The sequence below is a fragment of the Schistocerca serialis genome, chromosome 7 (genome assembly GCF_023864345.2).
Source record: "Schistocerca serialis cubense isolate TAMUIC-IGC-003099 chromosome 7, iqSchSeri2.2, whole genome shotgun sequence".
Lineage (NCBI taxonomy): Eukaryota > Metazoa > Arthropoda > Insecta > Orthoptera > Acrididae > Schistocerca > Schistocerca serialis.
This window is the reverse complement of record NC_064644.1, coordinates 114,728,893-114,746,087: the sequence shown is the minus strand read 5'-3', so window position 1 is coordinate 114,746,087 and position 17,195 is coordinate 114,728,893. Positions and strand designations below refer to the sequence as shown.

Below are 17,195 nucleotides of genomic sequence, written 5' to 3'. Positions count from 1 at the left end.
TCCTCTCCAGCAACAGTATCCTTACCCTTTGTGCATTTTGTGTTGATTGCATCCCCTCCTCTGGCGGTTTAGGGCCCTTCTCCTACTGCTTCCCCCACACCCAGTTTGGAAGTGCTGACTACCTACTCCATGGGAATGTCGATCTCTGGCCCCCAGTCAGAGAAGTATCACCTACATTTGGCACCTTTCACCAGGAAGTGCTTCCTTGGGGTGCTCTCATATCAGGTACTGCTGATCTCTAAAACTGGATATCAGCCATTAGCTGAAGGGGTCACAGGCTGCTGGTCGCTGAAACTAAGGGAGACAAGCCCTCACGAACAAACATCCAAGGAGAAAGACAAGTAGTAGTTCTCCAAGGAGAAGACTCTGGTGGCCCCTAAGTCATAGGACTCTGCATGTTCCTCCTCTGTATCCACAGGGGACTTCCTGCTATCCCTAACTTCGTGGTCCTCTGTCCCTCAGGATACGCTCGTCAAAAGGCAGTGCCTTGGTTGACCTCCAAAATTAATGTGGCGATCAGAGATCGCAGGTGGACTCTCCAACACCATAAGCAACACACATTGATAGAGTACCTTATTGCTTTTAAATAGCTCCGTGCCTGGGCCCACCTTCTAATAAAATGACAGAAACAAAAATGCTGGGAACAGTATGTCACTGCCATTGGACCACATACCCCTCCTCCTGAGGTTAGGGGAAAGATTCAGTGCTTCTGTGGACACTATTCCTCCATAGGTGTACCTGTTATCTCCATGAATGGTGTTGCCTACACTGACCTAGATGCTGTGCCCAACATTTTGCTCTATGTTATGTTTGAGCCTATGCATTTGAGGATTACCAGCCTGCATTTTGTGTCCTCAAACAGTACGTGGAGCAAATTCACTTGCCTTACTCTACAAGCCACCAGAAGTCATATTCCGTTCAATGAGTGGGAATTCCTCATTGCCCAAGCCCTGACATCACTCCATGGCTAGACAGCATCCAAGCCCATGCACCCATCAGTGGACTGCCAGTATCGTGTCCTAGCCATGACCGTATATCTGGAGGGAGGATGATTTCCCATCTCAGTGGCGAGAAACTGTGATCAACTTGGTACTGAAACCGTGTAAGTGTCTTTTGAGATGGACAGCTATCACCCAATTAGTCTCACTAATCTGCTCTGCAAGTTAATTGAATGTATGTTGGTACCTTGAGTTTCCAGGCCATCTGACTCCAGCTTAGGGTGGTTTTCGCAAAGACTGTTCTACCACTGAGTTTGTTTCTGCCTAGAGTCTGTTAACGTGGACAGTTTTTGCCCACTGACACCTTATCACTATCCTCTTAGATATGTGAAAGGCTTATGATACCACATGGCATCATCACATCCTCATTACCTTACACGAGTGGTGTCTCCGGGCCCCATTCCAATTTTTGTCTGGTTCTTATTGCACTCTGCTTTCCAAGTTAAAGTTGGTGCTTCCCACAGTATCCTGCAGGGCTTTCTAACTGTATGGACATTTCACAGTTTGCTTATGTTTTCCTGCGCTTCTTCTCATACATCCAGATGTCTGCTGGAAAATATGCCCATAGTTTCATGTAGATGATAGATAATGCTCATAAGCCTCACACATTTGTTTTTGTAACAATTTTTTAACACAAGTGTTTCAAATGTTAACAAGCCTATGTTGGAATTATGTTGCCAGTTGAAAATACACTGAAGAGCCAAAGAAACTGGTACACCTGCCTAATATCGTGTAGGGCCCCCACGAGCACGCAGAAGTGCCACAACACGACATGGCATGGACTCAACTAATGTCTGAAGTAATGCTGGAGGGAACTGACACCATGAATCCTGCAGGACTGTCAATAAATCCATAAGAGTAAGGGGGGTGGAGATCTCTTCTGAAAAGCATGTTGCAGAGCATCCCAGGTATGCTCAATAATGTTAAAGTCTGGGATGTTTGGTGGCCAGCGGAAGTGTTTATACTCGGAAGAGTGTTCCTGGAGCCACTCTTTAGCAATTCTGGATGTGTGGGATGTCATATTGTCCTGCTGGAATTGGCTCAGTCCATCAGAATGCGAAATGGACATGAATGGATGCAGGTGATCGATCAGACAGGATGCTTAAGTACATGTCGCCTCTCAAATTCGTATCTAGGCATACAGGGTCTATGGTTTCATGAGGTTGTCTGTACACCTGTACATGTCCATCCACTCTTTACAATTTGAAACGAGACTCATCCAACCTGGCAACATGTTTCCAGTCATCAACAGTCCAATGTCGGTGTTGACAGGCCCAGGCGAGGCATAAAGCCTTGTGCAATGCAGTCATCAGGGGTACAGAACTGGGGCTTCGGCTCCGAAAGCCCATATCTGTGTTGTTTCATTGACTGTTTCACATACTGACATTGACTTCTGTTGATGGCCTAGCATTGAAATCTGCAGCAATTTGTGGAAGAGTTGCACTTCTGTCACATGGAACGATTCTCTTCAGTCATTGTTGGTCCCATTCTTGCAGGAATTTTTTTACAGCCACAGTGATGGAGATTTAATGTTTTACCAGATTCCTGACATCCATAGTACGCTCATGAAATGATGGAAAATCCCCACTTCATCACTACCTCAGAGATGCTATGTCCCATAGCTCATGCACCATCTATAACACCACATTCAAATTCACTTAAATCTCGATAACCTGCCACTGTAGTAGCAGTAACCAACCTAAAAACAGCGCCAGACACTTTTTGTCTTATATAGGCGTTGTGGACCTCAGTGCCGTATTCTGCCTGTTTACATCTCTCTGTATTTAAATAAGCATGCCTATACCAGTTTCTTTGTTGCATCGGTGTATTAATCTCATTAATAAGACAGGGTCATTGGAACTGTTGTTGAATTAAGACTTATTATAAATTTCAACAAAGAGTACATATATGTTGTCATATTTTCTATTTTCTGTTTGCTTTAGACAATGTCACATATCAGCATCCAGTTGCTTTGCAGAGTAGAGTATCGACAAGTGTTCCATCAGCTCAGCATCACGCCATACAAAGACCAACTGTGAGTATACTGGAACATCATCTGCAGCCATTATGGAATTTCTGTTTGATGTAATTAGCTATTTTAATTGATGTTTTGTAGTAGTAGTAGTAGTAGTAGTAGTAGTAGCAGTAGTGAAATTAGGAAACTGATATTATTTGGTCTTGCAGAATTTTAAGAAATATACTGTTCAAGCAAGTTACGAAATTGTGATTTTTGTGCTTGTGTAATACATCATGACAATCATGAATATACATGAAATATGACAAAGTGACTCAAATGAGATACATTCCATAAGTGGCAATAATCTCGGATTCAGAGCTACAAATATTCATAAAAGGGTTGATGAAGATGCAAATTGTTAAGGAAGTATATGAATATCAAATATGCAGTAATTAAAACAACGCAGTTTCAAATTTAATTAATTGTCTCAATTTGAGACATGTAGAGTAAATAAAGTGGATATGGATGGGTCACATGACTAGTAGACCTGAGCGCGCGCGAGTGTATACCTGTCCTTTTTTCCCCCTAAGGTAAGTCTTTCCGCTCCCGGGATTGGAATGACTCCTTACCATCTCCCTTAAAACCCACATCCTTTCGTCTTTCCCTCTCCTTCCCTCTTTCCTGATGAAGAAACCGTTGGTTGCGAAAGCTGAATTTTGTGTGTATGTTTGTGTTCGTTTGTGTGTCTATCGACCTGCCAGCACTTTCGTTTGGTAAGTCACATTGTCTTTGTTTTTAGATATATTTTTCCCACGTGGAATGTTTCCCTCTATTATATTCAAAAATCTATTTAGTATTTTTTTAAATTTTATTTAGTTTCCCATGACATCGGGGAATGTTAGTAGTATCTTGTTTTTGTCATTGCTATAAACAAACTCAAAATAATTTTCTTGGCAGTAGCTCCAAAAGATAAGTTTCTTTTTCCAACATGGTCTCTGTATTATGCACCCAGCACTTTCCTTCTCACACATTCACCTCATTCTATACTACTGCTTTCAACATCACTGCAACCCAACTGCGTGATTTTAATTCATTTCTTTACAGAAATTGAGAGTATTAAAAATACATTAGGTCAACTAAACATCATATTGTACACATCATCACGTAATACATTTTGTGTGTGTGTGTGTGTTTGTGTGTGTGTGTGTGTGTGTGTGTACTTTTACATTACGTCATGATCATACAGTGTTTTTACGTGTGATGTATGATTTGTTGGTATGAAGAAGTGATGGTAGCTGATTTGTGAGAAAATTATTGAATACAGCAACTGTATAAGCTAGGTGATACAACTTCCAAACTAAGTTCATGCCGACAGAAAATCAGTCATTTGGTTTTAAGAGAATCTGGTACATAATGCAGATGTCCGTAGGGTTAGCAATGCATATGACAGCCATAATCGCAAATGTAAAGGCGAGTAACAGCAACAATAAAAGTGTTTAGCCACACATGTTGCAAAATAACAATTACTTCTCAAAAAAAAACTGGAAAATGTTTTTAATATGAGGCTTAGATCTGCTATCAGAGTGCAGTACAGTTTCAGACCGCTTCGGGTTTGTTTATAAGGAACCGGAGATGAAACTCCAGTGTGCAGCCCGAATTCACCCTCGTCCTTAGGACATTTTCTTCTTTTTTTCGAATAGTTTTGCAGTAAATATTGCTGTATTACACATTATAGAGTAAAATTACAAATCTCTCTCTCTCTCTCTCTCTCACACACACACACACACACACACACACACACACACACACACACACACACACACACACACGCGCGCGCACGCGCGCACACCCGTGACCATTATCAGGGATGGGGAGAGGAATAGAGAAGTGGGAAGGGCTATGCACAGGAGGTGGGCCAATATAAACACAACACAATACCATGCTTAATACAGTGTATGAAAACCACTGGCATTCAGAACGGTTCCAATTGTTGGGAATGGATAAAGAAGAGTCCTGTATGGTTTCCAAATGAATCTTACTCAATTTTTCCTGCAAAATAGTGGCAAGTTCAGATACTAATGATACTGGGTGAATAGCAGTCACACACCTTTCTCTACAAAGTCGACCATAAAGGCTCAATAATATTGAGATCTGATGACTAGGCTGGCCAGTGTGGCCGAGCAGTTCTAGGCACTTCAGTCTGGAACCGCGCGACCGCTACGGTTGCGGGTTCGAATCCTGCCTCGGGCATGGATGTGTGTGATGTCCTAAGGTTAATTAGGTGTAAGTAGTTCTAAGTTCTAGGGGACTGATGACCTGAGATGTTAAGTCCCATATTGCTCAGAGTCATTTGAACCATTTTCTGATGACTAAGATAGCCAGGAGAGATGCAATAACTCATCCCCATCCTCATCCTTGTCCCCATCCTCATTCTCACAAAATCAGTTATGGATTATGCGAGCTGTGGAAACAGGTGCCATGGAACACATCACCACCATTTAGGAAAAGACATTGTACCATGAGATGGACCTCATCAACCAAAAAGGTCACACCATCTTTGGCAGTAATGTGATCTAACAAGGTGACCTTGTGGTCCACGGAATACCATGATACGGCTGCCAGTATCATCAGGGAGCCCCAGCCATATTTCACTCCTGGGATGCAAACTCAGTCAGAATTTGGAAACATTTTGCGCCAAGACTCATCTGACCAAATGACTTTCTTCCATTGCTCCGTGGTTCAGGTTTTATGGCTTTGGCATCATGTTTTTTTACTACGACATTTGTGATTTTGGAATTCATGCTCCCCGTGCAGTTCCCTACATAAGGAGCTTCCCTAGTGGTATTATGGTGCTGGCAGGGTTCGCGAGTGTGACATTCAGTTGTGCAGTGACTTTTGCAGCTGTTGTTCACTTACTGTTCATCACAGTTCCCTTCATTGACCATCTGTCATGATCACTCAGCACACACTTTCCTCCATATTGCGACTTAGTGGCTGACAAGTTTCACCTTTCATGTATATGGTGTAGATCTTTGGTATGGTGTCTCTTGAAATTCCAAACAGTTCAGCTCCTTTGGTTATGGAAGCACTCACCATGTGGAATTCACTTACCTCTGACATAATGCACTCACGACTACACAGAACATTGTTCTGACCATAACTGGCTTCTTCAGCATACTGAGGACATTGTACAGGTGATGTTCTTAGACAAATACAACAGCATAACTTGCAGGCTTAGCTAACATCTGCATTTATGTTCAAGTGTTTCTGCAGTGTTTCCATATTTTTGTCCAACCCCTACAGTTGCATCAACAGGGTAGAGGGCACCTACCATGTTGTTGTTGGTAGGAACAATCCAGATGGCACAGGCTGTAAAGCAGCTTTTAAAGTGAAACACACCATGTTGGGCAACATGCTAAGCAACTGGGTGTTCCAGCTGTCTCTTGATGACAGTTCACAGTTTGGCAGTGGCTGTTGGGTGAACAAGCAGTGTTAGTTGTCATGTCCACATAGAATGCAGCTTAGTGTTTGCAGCTAAGTTGGTAGATCACGTGGTTGCTTTCACAGGTGACCCTGCCTGTGATGGTATAGGAGACGACTTTGAAAGGACTAGAGTAGGTGATAGTGGGAGGATGTGTGGAACACGTGCCTGGTTCTATTGCACAGATATGAACCTTGAGGCAAGGGGTTGGAAGCAGGAGTGGAAAAGGACAGATTGAGAGGGTGTCAGAATATCACTGTGGGGGAGGGGGAGAATTATATTTCCCATTTCAGGGCACAATGAGAGGTAGTCGAAACACTGATGGAGAATGTAATTCATTTGCTACAGTCCAAGGTAGTACTTAGTCACAAGAGGAATACTCCTTTGTGGCCTGACAGTGAATATGTAAGGGTGGTAGGTGTCTTTGGAGATAAGACTAGGTAGATCTGTTTCTAGACAAGGTTCAGGAGGGTAATTTCAGTCTGTGAAGGCCTCAGTAAGACCCTCAGCATTTTTGGTGAATGACTGCTAGTCACTACCAGTGCAACTACTGTGGGTAGCTAAGTTGTGTGGACGGGACTTTTTAGTGTAGAATTGGTGGCAGCTGTTGAAGTGGAGGTATTGTTGTTGGTTGGTATGTCTTACATCAATGGAAGTACTGATGTAACCATCTGTGAGGTGGAGATAGGCATGAAGAAGGTAGCTTAGTGGGCTTTGGAGGACTGGGTGAAGCGAATGGGGTATAAGGTGTTGAGCAGGTTCTGGAGATATGTGATTGATAGTGTGCCTTCAGCCTGTCTCTAGATCATCAAGATGCCATCAATGACAACCGGGTGAGGCATTGGAATTATGGGTTGTTAGGAAGAATTCCTCTCAGTGGTCAATGAATAGGCTAGCCTAGGATAGTGGCATGTGGGTACCCATTGCTGTACACCACAGATGTGTTTGTGGGTGATGGATTCAAATGAGAAGCAATAGTGAGTGAAGATATATTGGTCGTTATGACCAGGAGAGGGTTGTAGGTTTGGAGTCAATCGGACATTGGGAAAGGGAGTGACCAAAAGCAGTAGAGACATGGGCATTGGGGACATTAATGTAGATAGTAACAACCAGGGTTCCGAGTGATAAAGGAACAGGGACTGTGGAGAGTCAGTGGAGGTAGTGGAGATTTTTATATAGAAGGGTTCATTACAGGTGATAAGCTGAAGGAGCTAGCCCACAAGAGGAGAGATGCTCTCTTTGGGAGCACAGTAACCAGCCCCAAGGGAGCATCCTAGGTGGTTGGGTGCATATGCCTTAGGAATCATGTTGAAGGTAGGACTGCTGGGGTTGAGGACACGCACACTCAGTGGAGAAATTTTGGAATGGTTGAGCAGTCTCTCTCTAAACATACCAAGATTCCCACCTTTTCACATATGGGGAGGACCACTATTTTCCTGAAGAACGTTCTTGTGTCCACGCCTTCTGGAAGTTCCTTTATCAGTAGAAACTACTTCCCACTGCGTTCCATCATCAAGCGAGGTGGCACAGTGGTTAGCACGCTGGACTCGTATTTGCGAAGGTGACTGTTCAAATCCACGTCCCACCATCCTGATCTAGCTTTTGTGTGATTTCTCTAAATTGCTTCAGTCAAATACTGGGATGGTTCCTTTGAAAGGGCATGGCTGACTTCCTTCCCCATACTTCCCTAATCTGATGGAACCAGTGAGCTCGCTGTTTGGGCCCCTCTCCCAAATACAACTAACGTTGTTCCATCAGGAGCTTCAAACTCTGAACTGACACTCAAATTACTGAGAGAGCATTTTTTCTTGTATTATACCACCTTTTAGTAATGCATGGCTCAATTGTCTCATTTAAATGAGAGTTGCTTCCACCTGTACTGTTCATTATCATCTTGTGAAATGTTAACTGTAGTAACTCTGGTAACACTATAGTGAACCATTGTAGCAGAACTGCCTCTGCTACCTTTTCTAATATCGTGACAACTTGGATGACCTTTGGATGAGGTGGTAAAATTTGTGTTTTTCATCAGATGAACATAGTTGGAATGAAAAATGGGAAAACACAAATATGTGATGCCAGAAATATTTTATTTATTATTATCTTTTCCACTACAATGTACATGTGGAGATTCATTAGAATCATCATTGTTGCTCTCTATTTCATCTGAACCCCATGCTGTACTTTGTTTTGCATCATAATCAGAATAAGTTGGATACTGTCTACATATTCTCCATCAGACTTAATTGATTTAATTTCTTCAGTATTATTTGTCAAAGATAACAATTGTCAACCTTTGAGATTGCATTGATGCGCCATGCTGCAGTTCTTCATGGTGTCTGTTTATTCTTTTTATATAAATTTGTATTATGTCAAGGACACTGCACTTAAAAGGGAATGGTGCAATCCTTCATGTCGAAACCTACCCTGAAATTTTTCGTGTGGAAGAATACTCCGAAAGAGATGCACTGTCTCCGCTTCCCTGTATGCTGACGACTTCTGCCTTTACTACAGCTCTACTGGCATTGCAGCTGTTGAACATCAGCTACAGGGCGCTATCCGCAAGGCACAGTCTTGGGCTGTAGGGCATGGTTTTCAGTTTTCGGCTGCCAAGACCCGCGTTATGCATTTCTGCCGGCGCCGAACAGTTCATCCTGAGCCGCGGCTTTATCTTGCCAACGAACTCCTTGCTGTGGTGGAGACCCACAGGTTTTTGGGTGTAGTTTTTGATGCCCAGCTGACTTGGCTGCCTCATATTCGGCAGCTTAAACAGGCGTATTGGCGGCATCTAAATGCTCTGACATGCTTGAGCCGCACCCGCTGGGGCGCCGACCAATCTACCCTGTTACGGCTCTTCCAGGCAACAGGGAGTGTACCCCCCACCATCAAGGGGGCAGGAGTGGTTCTCTGGCTCTGAGAGCTAACGTTGTGTGGTGCAGCTATAGGAACTGTAACAGGAGCGACAGTGGCGGCATAAGTGGACGTCATTCGTACCGGATGCAGTCGTTCAAACTTACGCTTAGCCTCAGTGTAGGTCAGCCTATCCAGGATCTTGTATTCCATTATTTTCTGCTCCTTCTGGAGAATCTTACAGTCCGGCGAGCAAGGGGGATGGTGCTCCCCGCAGTTGACATAGATGGGAGGCGGGGCACATGGAGTATCAGGATGGGATGGTTGACCACAATCGCGACATATGAGGCTGGAAGCACAGCGAGAAGACATATGGCCGAACTCCCAACACTTGAAGCACCGCATCGGGGGAGGGATATAGGGCTTGACATCACAACGGTATACCATCACCTTGACCTTCTCAGGTAACGTGTCACCCTCGAAGGCCAAGATGAAGGCACCAGTGGCAACTTGGTAATCCCTCAAACCCCGATGGATGCGCCGGACGAAATGGACCCCTCGTCGCTCTAAGTTAGCGTGGGCAATGAACGTGTTGACCGCCTGGCCAAACAGGCCACCAGTGAATCCACTCTAGACATTGGCCTTCCGGAGACTGATTTGAAGGCAGTCTTACGCCACAAAGTTAGCTCGCTTTGGGACACTGAATGGTGCGGTCTGACCACCCCTAACAAACTCCGTGCCGTCAAGGAGACGACGACTGTGTGGCACTCCTCCTCGCGCGTCTCTCGCAAGGAGTCTGTCGTCCTCTGCCGACTGCGCATTGGGCACCGTGGATGACCCACGGCCACTTATTGCGCTGTGAGGACCCACCTCTATGTCGCTGCGGCTCTGTTTTATCTGTGGTCCACATTTTATTGGAGTGTCCCCGTTTAGCTGTGCTCAGGCAGACGTTCACACTGCCTGACACGCTCCCTGCCCTTTTAACTGATGACCCTGCTATGGCTGGCTTAGTTTTACGTTTTATTCGGGCAGGGGGTTTTTATCATTTAATATGAGTGTTTGTTTTATTTTATTGTTTTGTGTTGATTCTGGCCTTTGGCCTACGGTTTTAAACTGAGTTTTTAATGTGTTCTCAGTGGTTGGCTTTTCCTTTTTTATTCTATGGTCGGCCAACCACCGCCACACTCCATGTGATTTTAATTTGTTTTGTCTGTTCTTTGAGTTTTTCTTGTCTGTGTTGTCTGTTGTCTCCATTATCCGTTTTTTACTCTGTGTTGGTGTTTTTAAGTTTTGGAACAAGGGACCGATGACCGTTGCTGTCTGGTCCCTTAAACCCACAAACCAACCAACCAGCACTGTAAATCTTTTGCTGATACAGCATACTGCAAGTATTTACCAAAAAAAAAAGTTGTAGTCAGTCAGTCTTGCTGCCCAAAGGTCTGCTACAATAGTGGTTCGTACAGTTTTTCTTGACTAGCACGCGGATTGGCAAATAAGCAGAGCGAGCCGTGACAAGACAACTTAACACCACACAGCACAAAGTTCAAAGTGCATACCCATGAATTTTAAGCACCTGAACCATACCTGAAACGTCTCAAATCATTAATATTTTGAATAAGTTGCAGTTCATATTGAAGTCTACATTGTTGCAAATGTAATTTTTACACAATAGACTACCAGAGGAAACAGAATCAAGGCAGTGTATGATGTTTCATTTCAGACTACTTCCATTAAGCAGGATTTTAATTGGTTGACTTGAAATATTTTATAACTACTCCTGCAACTTATATGATAATTTTTGAACGATGTATATTTTACTAACAAGAAACATTTTCATATTTATACCCTGTGGTAATCACAAGTGTGAAGCAGTTATTGGATGATGAAAACAGTTTCCTTGCATAAGGCACACCCGATAAAAAAAATTAATGCATTTAGGTGCTTCACAGGAATCGCTAGTCTTATTTAGACAGAACTAGAATGGAGAAAGAAATGGCCATGGCTGTTAGTTGCGTATGGTGCTGTGTATCAGGCATACATTCATAAAAGATGATCATGTCAGTACTGTTGGGTCTTTGAGGCCTGTTTGGGCGGATCTTAGCTTTAGTTTGATGATGCAAACAGACAGTGCACAAATGACTGAAGTTTAACAGTATTGATGTGCTCATAAAACTTAAATGACAAAGAGCTATCGGAAATTATGTTGTGCAAAAATTTTCTGAAAAATGCTTCACATTGTCAAAACATTTTTTTATTAAGAGTATGAACCACACTATTCATTCCAGGCTGAATCTGAATTATATTAAGTCTTGTTGGCATCCTTGTAATGGGAGTGGTGTCGTATGTGCAGGCCAACAGGCCAGAAAAGGCAATAAGTAAATTTCTGCAGCTGTGATAGGACATTTCAGATGTAATATGGAAAATCGTTTTCTCCCTTTTTCCAGAGTTTGCTACATCGATTACAGGATCTTTGCAACCAAACAATCCTCTTTTTAAATTTTGGCCGTAATTTGCCTTGAGGTTTCTGAAGACAGGTATAAAGCTGCGGTAACAGTAATCTGCTGATACTTACTACTGCCATTGTTGTATATGAATGTGTCATAGCATTCATTGACTGCATGAGCAACTCCTTCCCCCCTCCCCTGCCGGCGGTTTGCACACAGTTCTTCCATGAATCCTGACTGACCGGGTTTATACAAAGCATTTTAAGGGATAGCAAAAAGCAAGGAATTTGTCTATAGTGCTACTATTACTCTCATCTCCTCTACATGTTTTCTTGAAGTAAGCTTTGCAGTTTTGCAGCTTTCTTTTCCTTATAATTTTCCGAATCCATGTTGAAGAAGACTAGAACCTTGGTAATGTTCATCTCACTTGCGTTTCAGAAGATCTTGTTTTGTAGATTTCCCTCAGTAATTGTGCATTGACTCCCACAAGAAGTTCTAAATCTTCGAAATAGTTATTCTTTCACACTTTTGCAAGTTTTATTTTGGAGCAGATTTCGTATTGTGTGTAAATATTTTTTCCACTTACACAGTTCAGATTCAGATTATAACACAGTTCAGATTCAGATTATACGAAACAAAATCGACATTGCACACAGCTTAATTTCAAGCATTTTCTGCCTCCTTCATTTAACTAAAGCTTACAGCCCTTTCTTTGTCACAAAGCTATGGCTGTCCTTATTTTCTTATGGCTAGGAAGGTATTGTAGTTTTACTTCAATACACACCAATCATCATTCAAACCACAATACATGAAATCATCAGTTATTTCCTCTTTCTTCTCATGTTCCCACAATTTCTAACAAAATGCTGACATCATTCAAATGGATGTTCAAGAAATTAACTACCGGTAACAAGTAACCGGTATGTAGGTCTTCATGAGAAGTAGTAGATTCTGAATACATGCCATGTTCTTCATATTTTAATTTGCTAAGTAAAAAACATTAATTGAATACCACATTACTGTGCAACTATGAAACAGATGCTGTTAGCAAGCGTGTACGAAGAGAGAACGAAAAAAAAGTTAATTCAATTTTACCTCTATTGTTCACTCTTGGCAGTACTGCAAAGACAACTACTAATTATTATGGATATTAAATGAGTTGCAAATTCGAGTGAAAAGTAACTGCGAATAGCTGTCTGGGAATCTATCAATGGAACTGGAATTCACTTTACAAATTAGACATCAATCAAGGGTATGTGCCTACCGTGTTGTGCGTGCACCGTCTACTACAGCTACGGCAACTATGTACAATTCTGTAGCTGTAGCTGCGTGGTGTGCTACAAAGATGCCAGTTTTCAGTGTTTTTGCTTTTTTTTTTTTTAAAAAAAAAAAAAAAACCTTGCAGAGCGCCTTAGCAGCTAAAATTTTGACTGTGCAATTCTTTCGATGTATCTTTCCTGTCTGAAAAATTTCAGGGTAAGTTTCGACATGTTGGATTGGACCATTCCCTTAGTTTCACAACTGCACTGCAGCAGCAGGCACAGTACAGGCTGCAACAGTGTGTAGCAATTGGCAGGGCTTAGTTTATTAAATGGGACAAAAATGTACATCAGCAATTTTAGGTACTACTTATTATTTTTGCCCAAAAGTTAAGCAACTGACAGTGTTGACTTTTATTTCAAAATGAACTAGGCTAAGAAGCATTAAACCGTGAACTCTCATCCATCCCATAAAACAGGCAGAGGGGTTAAACTTTTGCTATGGGCCACAAATGTTCCTTGGGCAGTTCTAGTGCTAACTAAAAGGAGAGCCATTAGTGTCTATGAGAGAATAGTTTCCTTATATAAAAATAACAAATCATTTAAAAGAGGAGAGAAAAATGTAGACGTACATTCGATATTCTGACCCTGATGCTAATATGCAAATTTCTTCCTAAGTTGGTTTGTATTGGGCTGGAATGCAAACTTAGACTGAGGCTGTGACTTCTAATAAATTGCATAAGAAACAGAAACACAAAACACGCAAATGAATTTGGCATAACATTTGAGGAGAGATATGACTGTAATGCTGAGTGGCACATCACCATTCACAGCTATGTATATTTACTCCATATATATGTATGTAACTACGTATATTTACTCCATATTGTAGTGAGAGATATCTCTTCTTTAGCCTTAAAAACAATTTTGGTTCGATGACTACATTTCATACACAGTAATATGTGGTCTGAAGTGTACTTAAAGTAAAGTATCAAGCGACCACATCTTACAAGGTGAACTTGTGCAAAAGTTTCGTAGTTTCTTAATGTTGTAAGAACTGTGACCAAGGAAAGATAGCCAATTCATTGCCAAACCACTTTGTCAAGCTAAGGTATGAGACTAAAAGCACTCCGTCTTCAGGCCACAAGTGGCCCATCAGGACCATCCGACCACCGTGTCATCCTCAGTGGAGGATGCGGATAGGAGGGTCAGCACACCACTCTCCCAGTTGTTATGATGGTATTCTTGACCAAAGCTGCTACTATTCAGTCTAGTAGCTCCTTAGTTGGCATCACGAGGCTTAGTGCACCCCGAAAAATGGCAACAGCACATGGCGGCCTGGATGGTCACCCATTCAAGTGCCAACCACGCCAGACAGCACTTAACTTCGGTGATATCACGGGAACCGGTGTATCCACTGTGGCAAGGTCATTGCCGTATGAGACTATACGATGCGAAAGAATTGGTTTTTGACCAAAAAGTTTCTTTTGATCACTTGGTAAAGATTGTGAATCTGTGGAGTACTTTCGAGTATTTTTCTGCAGAAATTAACATTGTTACCAAAGTACTAATTGCAGCAGGGAATGTTCTTTTGCTTTATTTACATTAAAATATTTTTATAGTGGTGCAATTGACCATGTGAAAGTATCTGTATTTGGCACTTTCCCCTCCCCTCCCATCCACACAGGCTGTCTCACTTACCCCTCCTTCCACCCCAACCCCAGTCATTACCTTGTGAGGTGCTCATGCGTGCAGAACAGGTGACAAAGGGATCACTTGGAGCTGAAGAAACAGCTATGATTGGCTGGTGTATGGCCCCTATCACTCAACTTACTGTTGAATCAAAGTTTACTGTTTACTGTTGGATTGAAGAGTTCCTAGACAACAGAACACAGAATGTCATTCTCAATGAAGAGAAGTCTTCTGAAGTAAGAGTGATTTCAGGAGTGTCGCAGGGGAGTGTTTTAGGACCGTTGCTATTCACAATATACATAAATGACCTTGTGGATGACATCGGAAGTTCATTGAGGCTTTTTGCGGATGATGCTGTGGTATATTGGGAGGTTGTAACAATGGAAAATTGTACTGAAATGCTGGAGGATCTGCAGCGAATTGACGCATGGTGCAGGGAATGGCAGTTGAATCTCAATGTAGACAAGTGTAATGTGCTGCGAATACATAGAAAGAAAGATCCCTTATCATTCAGCTACAATATAGCAGGTCAGCAACTGGAAGCAGTTCATTCCATAAATTATCTGGGAGTACGCATTAGGAGTGATTTAAAATGGAATGATCATATAAAGTTGATCGTCGGTAAAGCAGATGCCAGACTGAGATTCATTGGAAGAGTCCTAAGGAAATGCAATCCGAAAACAAAGGAAGTAGGTTACAGTACGCTTGTTCGCCCACTGCTTGAATACTGCTCAGCAGTGTGGGATCCGTGCCAGATGGGGTTGATAGAGGAGATCCAACGGAGAGCAGCGCGCTTCGTTACAGGATCATTTAGTAATCATGAAAGCATTACGGAGATGATAGATCAACTCTAGTGGAAGACTCTGCAGGAGACACACTCAGTACCTCGGTACAGGCTTTTGTTGAAGTTTCGAGAACATACCTTCACCAAGGAGTCAAGCAGTATATTGCTCTCTCCTACGTATATCTCGCGAAGAGACCATGAGGATAAAATCAGAGAAATTAGAGCCCACAGGCATACCAACAATCCTTCTTCCCACGAACAATACGAGACTGGAATAGAAGGGAGAACCGATAGAGGTACTCAAGGTGCCCTCCGCCACACACAGTCAGGTGGCTTGCGGAGTACGGATGTAGATGTAGATGTACCTCTCTGCCTAAATCTGAATTTGTTTCATTTTACTTTTGTGCGCATTATGCAAATTGAATGTTGGACACATTCTTTCACTTGGTGTCTATCTTCCCCAAGGTGATCGTTCTTCTGTAATTTGTTATTAACTGGTACTTACATATAGCTGGCAGCAGTGACTAGCTGTTGATAGATTAATCAAGTAATATCCCATTCTTTTTCTGTTTACATGTGTTAACATTATCTACTTTAAAATTGCCTGTCTTGTTCTGAAATTGTAATACCATATGTATGTAATATCCCCATAAAAGTGATAGACAAATAAAATCACTCTAGTCATTACAGCAACTACTGATAATCTAGTCATTTAATGTCAACACCTGCCAGTAAAAGACTGCATAATCTGCATACAGCTTCAGACAGCAGTAGGCGATATCTGGTCACTTTGTATAGTGTGGACAGCAATGTTCCTTCGGTGCTACGTTGTACATGTCTCTCATTTCTGACATTTCCCCATGGAGAACAACCCCCCACCCACCCAGCAAATCATCAATTGAATTATACTTTTCTTCCCAGATAACATGCAAGTCCATATTCTGTTTGACGTAATTGGCTTGGCAGTGGTGCACAACTGCAAGGAAGAATTTCCAGAGGTCCAGAAATATGCTATCAATGCGATCTTGACTATTAACAACTTTCTGGATTTCATGAACAAGCAGGGCACACTGATTTTCACCAAATTTGTAGACTCTTGCTAGATGAAGAGCCCATTCTGCCTCACATGGAATCTCAAAGTATCCCATCAGGTGCAGTAGCCTCTCCTCTATCACAAGCAACTTCATTTGTTTCTCAACTGTGTGTTTCCTAATTTCACATATTGATATACACCAACCACCATCTGTTTGCAACTGCAGGGTGCCTTTCTTCAATTTTGAGTGTTGTTCCTCCTAGAAATTATTGTATCATTAATGCACTAATAGAAAAAAACCAAACACCAATAAATAGTTCACGTAGAGTAATGAAACTACTGGAATACATTTGTCTTGTTAAAATATTTAATTGCTTAACATTGCAAGATCACAGGTTAAATGTAAGGGGAAATAAGCCTTTGCAAATGTGAAGTGCTGCTGCATTAATAACTGATGTAACTGCAATGGTTGGTCAATATAGGGATGGTTAATTCTGTTTGTGAATGATGCTAGAGTTGTCAAGTGGTGTCCCATATGTGCTCGATTGGAGACAGTTCTGGTTATTGAGCAGGCCAAGGCAACATGTTGACACTGTAGAGGATGTTGTTACAGCAGCAGTATGAGGGTGAGCATTATCCAGTTGGAAAACACCACCTGGAATATAACTCTTCAGGGATGTTGTTCATGAATGACAGC

At 42.2% G+C, this 17,195-nt stretch overlaps 1 protein-coding gene across 2 annotated transcripts in view; it reads left to right on the top strand.

Moving 5' to 3' along the window:
• Positions 1-17,195, top strand: part of LOC126412637 (uncharacterized) — a 172,121-nt gene that overhangs the window by 115,505 nt on the left and 39,421 nt on the right. For both annotated transcript variants that reach the window (XM_050082315.1, XM_050082316.1), the window contains exon 8: positions 2,942-3,033. In XM_050082315.1, coding sequence (XP_049938272.1) covers positions 2,942-3,033 — 92 coding nt within the window. The remainder of the gene's footprint in view (positions 1-2,941; positions 3,034-17,195) is intronic.